Source organism: Antechinus flavipes, chromosome 2, assembly GCF_016432865.1.
Source record: "Antechinus flavipes isolate AdamAnt ecotype Samford, QLD, Australia chromosome 2, AdamAnt_v2, whole genome shotgun sequence".
Taxonomy (NCBI): domain Eukaryota; kingdom Metazoa; phylum Chordata; class Mammalia; order Dasyuromorphia; family Dasyuridae; genus Antechinus; species Antechinus flavipes.
The window spans coordinates 35,995,586-36,004,915 of NC_067399.1; the positions used below are offsets into that span (position 1 = coordinate 35,995,586).

General features: G+C 47.3%; 2 gene segments (V, D, J or C); both read left to right on the forward strand.

Moving 5' to 3' along the window:
* LOC127546346 (immunoglobulin kappa variable 3-11-like) overlaps window positions 1–306 on the forward strand; it is a 3,579-nt gene extending 3,273 nt beyond the window's left edge. The window contains 1 exon segment of the V gene segment in view: window positions 134–306. Within this exon segment, the coding sequence occupies window positions 134–306 (173 nt within the window).
* Window positions 307–4,097: 3,791 nt separating this feature from the next.
* On the forward strand, window positions 4,098–7,196 carry LOC127546347 (Ig kappa chain V-III region MOPC 63-like). The segment is given in 3 exon segments: window positions 4,098–4,206; window positions 4,525–4,988; window positions 6,999–7,196. Coding segments are annotated over 3 exon segments (711 nt in total).
* The last annotated feature ends 2,134 nt before the right edge of the window (window positions 7,197–9,330 follow it).

Here is a 9,330-nt window from a genome sequence, read left to right on the forward strand (position 1 = left end):
TGGGGCTCTCCTAAATCCCTTCAAGGGCTGGCGGTTTTCTGATGCTGCGGCAGCTCTCGTGTTCTTCCCTTCTGTGGAGCCCGGGGCACCCCTCCTGGACCTCCCCCTTCCCGTAAGTGTCCTCCCATTCCAGTTTCAGTAAGCGGCCGCCCCTCAGCTACACCAGACCGAGTTCAGCGGCTGCCCCTCACGCCCGGCCCCGGGAACCTAGGACCCGGGCAGCGCCGGCCCATTCCAGGGATTAAACAGGCAGGTGGCATTTTCCTCGCACACCCCTCACTGCTATCAAAACGCTGGATACAGTGAACCACTGGCCTGTCCTAACAGGTTATACTGGTTTGGTTCCATCTATTCCTGTACCTACTGCAGTCTATGACAGCTCTCTTCTCTGGCCTGCGAGGAAATGTCCATGTGCATTCACTTTCTCCCATCCGTGGCCCTGTACCAGTCTGACTCAGGCAACATCTCCCTAAAACTGTACTGGGTCAGGGGCCAGCGATGCTTTTCTTCTGCTGACCAGAAACCTGTTCCGTTGTGTGTCACTGACCTGTTGCTCGAGATCCAGGCCAGGGACGGGGGAACAGGAACCCAGGGCCACTGTGTGAGTTGATCAGGTCCCCCACGTATCCAACAGTCAGTCGATCTAAAGCTCATGGCTATTGTTTGGGTCAGGGTTTGAAAGGCATTTTCATACCCACTGCTCTCCAGGTACCAGCACAAAAGGTTACCCACATAACATCATACATGCATATACAAGGCATAGTCTCCAACCCCTTGGGTTTGATTCACACCTCATTCTTCCTGATAGTATATAATATCCCTAATCCTAACAGTACAGTTCAACAAAATGTAATCTCTAATACAAACAAGAAAAGTCCCAAGAGAGCTCCCCAAATGAGACAAGTCAAAAAGATTTTACAGGCACAATTCCTCAAATTTAGCCAATAAGAGCCCCAAACGATTCCAAGAGCTCACCGAGCCACACAATGTGGATTCTAAACTGTGCCGGCCAGTCAGGACATTTGTTTCTCCCAAAATATTAGTTTCTGTACATCACTGAGTACCCCTGCTTCAGCCCGTTGTCTGATAGGGAGGGAGGATGCACATGCTTGAGTCGGAGACCACAGGAAAAATTCCTCCTTGTGTGCCCGCCTCTGCTCAAGGTGTTCACCCATCCCGGACGAGCACCCAAAACTGTTTGGGGCAATTGCACCTATCCAAATTGACTACTCAGGAGTCACTCCAAATGATGCACAGAAAGAATTTATTAGAATCTCGAGAAGCGGACTGTCCTGGCCTGTGGGCCCGAAAGGACAGCAAGGATACCCACAGGAGGAGAGTCATTCACTTGGAGATGCTGACAACTTTTATACATTTCAGACAAAGAACCCCCCAAATCCCACCCTCTATAGGCTGTGATTGGTCACATAAACCTTTATCCCCCTATTTGGTCAGTGGAATGAAGAGAAAAAGGTGATCTACAGCTTTGGCCACTTAACTCCTTCTTTGGACAATGGAATGCAGTCCAGGTCTCATCTAAAATCACGTGACCAGGGCCTATAGGCCTGATCTGCTTTAGTTAACAGTCTCTGATCAAAATGTGCTTAATCTGTAAGTTCTTCACCTTTCCACACACTCAGAAAAATGAACTGGCAAGAAAACCTGCAAGTGAAGTCCATCCTGAGGCCTTTCTTGATGTTTCCCATCCATTGCCTCCCACACCCACAACCCTGCCCCAGAAAATACCTCGTGTTCACTTTTTATTAGGACTTAGGAGCCACAACGTTTATTTCTCACAAGAAAAGAATCCTTAACCCTGGAGCCAGGATTCCCCTGTCTGCAGCAGGCAGAACGAGGGCCCATTTCTGGGACTGTCACAGATGCCTATGGCCTGACTATTGTCCCGATGAACCAGGAAGCCAGTGACATAAACTTAATGCTGAGCTACTTTCCCTTTGTGGAAGTCACTGAGGCCCCCAAGAAGCAGCTTTCCCTTATATTTGCTGTAACGAGGGGACGTGACTGCTCTTTCCCACAGACTTCGAAGTGCATCTAGTCCAGCCCATGACTGTGCCCCCCGAGATCTGCCAGCTTGTGCCGGGCCTGAGCTGTTTCACCTCCAGGATGGAGGAAATTGTGGGAACTTGACTCTCAAACCAGATTCTCTTACAAACCCACCCAGTCCTCTGTTGTTTCTTATCTTGAGAAGGGAGCCCTTATAACCTGATGATCTAAACAGGAGACATCACCTTGGCTCCTGAAGCCCAGTAGAAAGGAGGTTCTGAGCCCTGAATAAGATAACGGGAAGATGAGTCTTTTCTATCTTAATGGGCCTTCTGAAAAGTCTGTGTCCCCCCCAGGGTATAGAGGACACCCTGGATTTTAAATGTAGTTTAAGTCAAGTAAATCATGTGTACTTTTCTATGATTTATTGCTAAGTGAGGGCTAAAGGCAGCTCTCTAGGACTACATGCTATAGGAAAGATATTAAGTTGCATAAGCGGAAGTTTGGGAACTAATCACAGCAAACCAGATCTAGTGAAATGAATATCAACATTAATTGACATATAGACATACGCTGGTGCAATGAATGGAGCCTGGACCTGGATTCAGGAGGATCTGAGTTTAAACAATGTCTCAGACATTTAGTAGCTGTGAAGGCCTCACCATGTCACTTTCTTTGATTTTCTCAGTTTCTTCATCTACATAAAATTCCTGTATCCTATAGGTAGAATTCCTACATGAATCCCCATGAATCGATGGGCACATCAGTGATATTAGTTAATGGCTCCTAGCTCCCACTGAAATTATAGAGAAAAAGGGAGGTAAAATTTTAATGTACTTTGCAACCTTTAAGATAGTCAATAGTAGCTAATAGTAATAAAAGAAAAGATTATGATGTTGCATTTTGCTTTGAATTCTGAGGACCTGATTTACAGAGACTGTTTCTATTTTTCCATTACTTTCCCAGCGCGTAGCATTTTGTTTTGTGTATAACATAATAAGGCTCATTTTCCAGCTGCGATTTCTGAATGTAGAAAAAATCATAACATTTTACTTTCTTTTTCTTTTTTCTCTATTTCCTTTCCCACCATGATTATTGCTGAAACATATTTAGCATTATTGCACACGTGTAATCTAAGTCATGTTGCTGGACTTCTCAGTGAGTGGGGAGAAAAGGGAGAGGGAGAATTTGAAAGTCAGAATAGAAAACCATTAAAAATTCTTTTTATCTTCATTTAGAAAAATGGTTTTTTAAGCCCAAGTATGACTCGAATGCTTTTTCCTGTGTTTGTTCACTATAGATTGAGTGGAGAGAGGAGAGCCTGGAGGCGGGGGATCAGACAGGGGCTGTTGCAGTCGCCCAGGGTAGAAGGGAATGGTGGCCCAGGCTTCTGGTCCCTGTTTTTGAGCTAGTTACGCTCCCATCAGAGGCTCCCCCTGAGCCCTCTTTGCCCAGAGCCTCATTTCTAGAAACTGTCAGAGCCTCCAGGGCGTGTCAGGAAGGGAAATGGGGACAAGGACAGACCGAATGCTCTTCCCCACAGGCCTCAGACAAGGGCAGGATCCCCCAGTGACTGACAAAGCCCATTGACCAGGAGCCAGGCTCGAACAGGCTTTTCCCGGGGTCCCAGGCCAGGATCTGTCCAGTCTGAGCCAGACCCCCTCCTGCCCCCGGAAGCTCTCCCCTTCTCCAGCAGAGGGCGGCAGTGGGGCAGGTCCAGGAGCAGCATCAGGGAGGCACCTCCCAGGTCTCCAGGCTGGGAGCTCGGGCCCTCTCTGACTCCTCCCCAGGGCTGGGAGCTCCCTCAGGGTTAAGGGGAATCTAGTCCTGGGGGAGGGAGAGAAACTGCCTTCATTTGTCCAGAACCGGCTGCACCATCATCCTGAAGCACTAGACGTGACCTTGCCCTTGGTCCTGAGTCTCCCACTGGGGACAGAGCAGAGGGGGCCCCTCCCCCAGAGCCAGGCTCAGCCAGGGGGACTCCCTGGGGCTCCCGGGGTCCCTGAGGGGAGGCTCCTCCCACACCTGGGTTTTTTTTGCATCTGGAGCCCCAAGGGAGCCACAGGGAGCCCTGCCCAGGACATAAAAGCTTCCTCCCTCCTTCCTGCCCCTCAGGGCTCTGGCTGCTCTCTGCTCAGTCTCTGAAGGCCAGGATGAGCTCCCCATGGCAGCTGCTCTGGCTCCTGGTGCTCTGGGCTCAGGGTAAGGCCCAGGAGGGCAGGGAAGGGGTGGGAAGGTCCCAGGTTTTCAGGGATGTAAAAGTGAGGGCTCCTTGATCCAATGGGGGAACACGCTGGGGCACAAGACGGGCAGATGGAGGCTGGGAAACATGAGCACAGCCCTGATTGTAAACCTTGTGCGGTCTGTGGAAAAGGTGGTTTCTGTCTCACGTTAGCGCCCAATATAACTATTTATCGGTCATTTGTGATTTCTGGGGTCTCTGAAATATTGTCTCCTTCCTGTTCTGTAAATTGGACCTTCCCACATTTCTGTCTTCCTCTAATTCTGTTGCTTCCCCAGATTCCCAAGGAGCCATTGTGCTGACCCAGTCTCCAGTCTCCTTGTCCGGATCTCCAGGAGAGACAGTCACCATCAGCTGCAAGGCCAGTCAGAGTGTTATTAGTTCTAGTACTAGTTACTTGCACTGGTACCAGCAGAAACCCGGCCAAGCCCCCAGGCTCCTCATCTCCTTTGCTAACAGCCTGGCATCCGGGGTCCCTGCCCGGTTCAGTGGCCATGGGTCTGGGACAGATTACACCCTCACCATCAGCAGCCTGGAGCCTGAGGATGCTGCGCATTATTACTGTCAGCAGAGTTATAACAGCCCTCCCACAGTGCTTCAGGCCCGAACAAAAACCTCCCCAGTGCGTCCAGGGGACTCAGCTCAGAGCAGCAGGTGCCTCCTCAGGGTCCCCAGGGCAGAGCAGCCCCTGCTCTCTGGGCAGGCTCTCACCTCCGAGGGCTTCCCCTTTCTGGTCCCCCGGGTTCCCTCCTTTCTAACTTGTGATCACAAGCCCTGTCTGCACAGCCAAGGCAGAGGGGAGGCAGCACAAACTCAGGGGAAACAAGGGCAAATCCTAACAGGGAAATGCTGACATTTCAGGTCCCTTGGTATCTTTGAAGTTTCCTTTGTGGGGAGCCCAAGGACCTGTTGAGGAGCTTTGCGCTAGATCTCTGTAGCAATGACAGAAACTTGTTGTGGTTCTTCACTAAGTCTGAGTCTCTGTGACCCCACTGGCGGTTTCCTAGTAGAGATACCACAGGGTTTTGCCATTTCTTCCTCCAGCTCACTCACAAATAAGGAAACTGATGGAAACAGGATTCAGTGACTTGTTCAGAGCCTCATGGCTACTAAGTGTCTAGGGTTAGATTTGAAGTTAGGAACACAATTCTTGGGGATTCCAGGCCCAGCGCTGCATCCTCTCACTGCCCCTGGGGCTGCCATGATACAGACCAGTCACCCCTAGTAGGAGCCTCCTTATTTTCTGAATCTCCAGGACCAGGCCCTCACTGGCTCTCAAGCTCGTGGGTGTGAGTGGAGTGCATTTCCCATCAGGCCTTGGGCGAATTCCCAGGAGAGTAGGGGGCAGGTCCGGGACCCTCACTGCTGTCCCTGCTGGGGTCCCTGCCTGGATTCTCTGCCCCAAGGGATCTCCTGGTGGTATGAAAGCCCAAGGCCCCGTCCTTTGCCTTCAGGACCAAGGGCCCACACATGGCTTCACTGCCACCAGAGACTTTCTGGTCAGCCTTTGCCTTTTTATCTTGACTCTCATCTTGTCAGGACTAAGTGAAGAAGAAATCTCTATATTATGAGTAAGGTCATTTCAAATCATTGTAAGGACGTGACTTTCCCCATGTGAACCTAATCTCATGCGAACCATGTGAGCCCAATCTCTAATTGACTGACTTTCCCCATATGAACTTAATTCCCATGCAAACCATGTGAACCTAATTAAGGTAGGATGTGACTCCCCCTGTGAGAACCTGACCGTTCCTTAACCCATAAGAACATGTGTTTTAGCTTCTTCTCTCATGAGAATTTGACCATTTTTTAACCTATAAGCTGGGAACATACCACATGTGTTTTAGCTCCAAATACACGATTCCAGGAACTCGCCACTCCTTGGAACAGTTGCTGTTGATAACGACTGGCCCCTTTGTCAATGGAACACTTGACTATAACCATCTGGAGCCCTTGTCGGTACATCCCTGTCTTATATGAGGTCTTTATTTGGCTCAAAGCCTTCTTTGTCCTGATTCCTATAAAAAGCAGGTAAAGCATTCTCCATTTTGAAACCTCACCTACGGAGATGATGATCTGCCTAGGATTTTCCCGTTCGGGACTAAAAGGCTGAAAATACCGGGGTTTCCCAGCCACTGCCAGTAAATTAGAGTCGGAGCTCCCCCGACTGGTGATGTATTCTCTCTCTCTGCTATTTTAATCATAATTCTCATTATTCTTTGTATTTTATGTATTATTTGCTGTGTGAGTTGTTGTTGTAAGCATTCTATTCTGTGTATTGTATAATTAAATTTTACTTTCACTTTGATTGAGTCCGAGAGCATCATTTATAGGAGCAGATTCGAACTTTTCCCTAAAATCCCATAATAAAATTGGCATCACGAACAGGATCCACTATATATAAATGCCTCTCTTTAAGAAAACTAATGAGACCCCCGCCCTGGCTGAGGTCCCGGGGTGGGAAGATGCCCTGTTTTCTTCCTTAGCAAAGATCTGGGTGCAAAATATGGGATCTTGTGAAGCCTGGGGCAGCCGAGTGAGAAATGGCAAGCTGCCCCAGTTAGCTGAATGTTTATCTAACATTCCCATAGAGAAAGGGAAAGAGATGAGTGGTATAGTAGAAGTGGTTGGGCTTTGTTAACGGCGTACCACAAGGTATGTCAGGAGCTAGATAAAAAAGGAAGATGAAAAAATTCAAATGGAAAAGGAGTTAGCAGAGCTAAAAGGCAGAATGTCCATGTTGCGATGATAGAAATTCATTCGAGGAGATCAGGCCTGGAATTATCAGCATGTCGCTGAAAAGGCTGCGGTGAGAGTAGCACAATATAAGTACAGGAATCACTGGGGCAAAGTGAATAAAAAGAAGGCTCATGCCCTGATTGCCTCGGCTAAATCTGATTGGGACCCTGATAAATGGGATGGAGATATTTGGGATGAAGATGATGAGTGATGGGAGGACGTGATTGAGGAAGATAGGCCCGATGTAAAAGAAGAAGTAAGACCTATAGTATGTAGGAAAGCTGAAAAGGAAGGGAAAAATCAACCTAAAATAACAGAAATCACTGAGGATTTTTCTCAAAGGGAGATAACTGATTTACTAAGCAGATTTTCTCAAAGGTCAGGAGGGTCCACTATCTCCTGGCTAGTAAGGTTAGCTGATGGAGGAGCGGGTGGTGTCTGGCTGGACCCTAAGGGTTGCTTAAAATTCATCAGTCTTACTTCTAATCCCTTTGTTCAGCAGGATATAAGGGATCACAGCCAATTAGGGTTAAGTGCTTGGGGAAGTAACACTTCCATATTAGAATTAGCTGCCCAAGGGTTGGGACTCAATATCCTGATTCTTCCGTGTGGCCTAATGCTCACCATCCTTAGTACACCCTAAAGGATGGAATTCAGAGATTGAAGGAAGAAGTGATGAAAACTGCTGTTCTTGTGGGAGATGCTGACACTTATACTGCTACTGGTGTGTTGGAAATGCATAGAGCTCCTATTATGCAATTTGCACTCCCCACTTACAAACATCTCATCTTAACCTTGTTGGTGGCATCTTTAGGGAAGTTGCTAGGGACAGTGATAGATAAGCTGTCTCAGCTAGGAGACCTCGGAGAATTCAGAGATGTGGGGATCCTAATATTTGGGAGGGGAATCGCCCTGGGGAAACAACAGCAATAATAGAATGTCCCGCAAGGAAATGTTCTCTACGCTCCTGAAAGCAAGAGTAAAAAGAGAAGAGATAGATGGGTTCACAACTGCTGATATGTATCAGTTATATAAAAAAAAGGCAATAAAGGCTAGATATCTGCTCTGAACGTTACCCCATCAGTGCCGCCCACTTCTACCTCTCTGTACCCCTCTTTAGACCATCTTAAGGGAGAATAGGGTGAAGGCCAAACTCTGTGTGTCCACACCTTGCATACTGATTATAGGCCCCACATGTCTTTCATAATATACTGGAAAAGTGGCTCAACCACCAAGACTCATGCATTAGTGGACACAGGGGTGGAGGCCACCCTAATTTATGGGAATCCTACTAAATTCAGAAATGGAATACCAATAACTATCTCGGGGCTAGGAGGACACAAAGTAAGGACAAGTGTCATTGTGTATGAAAATTGGAACTTTCCCCAAAAGGGAATATAAGGTTGTAATCGTGCCCATTCCTGAATATATCATAGGGATTGATATATTAAAGGGAATGACCTTACATTTACCTGATGGACAATATCAATTTGCTATAAGGACTTTGCAAATAGCTGCAGTGGTTGGAAAATTGTCAATGCTTCCAGTCTGTTCCTGTTCCCTCAAAGATTGTTAGTCAAAAGCAATATAGGATACCAGGAGGGACAGAAGAGATTACTCAAACTGTAAAGGAATATGTGCAAGCTGGGGTGTTAATTCCTACGACTACTGCTTAGAATAATCCAGTTTGACCTGTCAGAAAATCTGACGGGTCCTGGAGGATGACAGTGGATTATAGACAATTGAATAAAGTCACCCCTTGTTGTGATCTTTTTCTTCTCAAAAACGCAGCCAGGTGATAAAAGTTCAGATCTTTTATTATCTCCAATATAGCCCGGTTAGCTTAGAGGCCTATCTCTCTGCTTGGTTCCAAGAGCTCTCTCCAAATGTCTTTAAATCCAAAGGTCTGGTCCTTCAGCCTCTGCCTCTGCTTTCTTCAGCCTCCAGCCAGCTCCACTCTTCACTCGGTGAAATCTCGACTTGTAGTGCCTTCCTTCTCAAGAACTCTCCGAATGGCCCATTGGCCTATTTATGCTCCTTCCAGAGAGAGGGATTATGGGTAGTTCTACTTAGTACCTTGTTTCAGGTTCTGCCCAAAACATCTTCTTGTAAGATTAGATCAACTCTAATTACTTAGCAGTTAGTAAGGATTCCAACATCTCCCCCTTTCTTTTGTTAGATGAAAACACCAAAGGGAATAGGAAATCTAATCAGGTTAGTGGGTTTCTGAAGGGGTACACATAAATCCATCAATATGGGCCAGAACTTTGTAACAGATATACATGGTATACATAAATCCATCAATATGGGAGGCATTATACATAATTTACAAAAGCACACAGCAA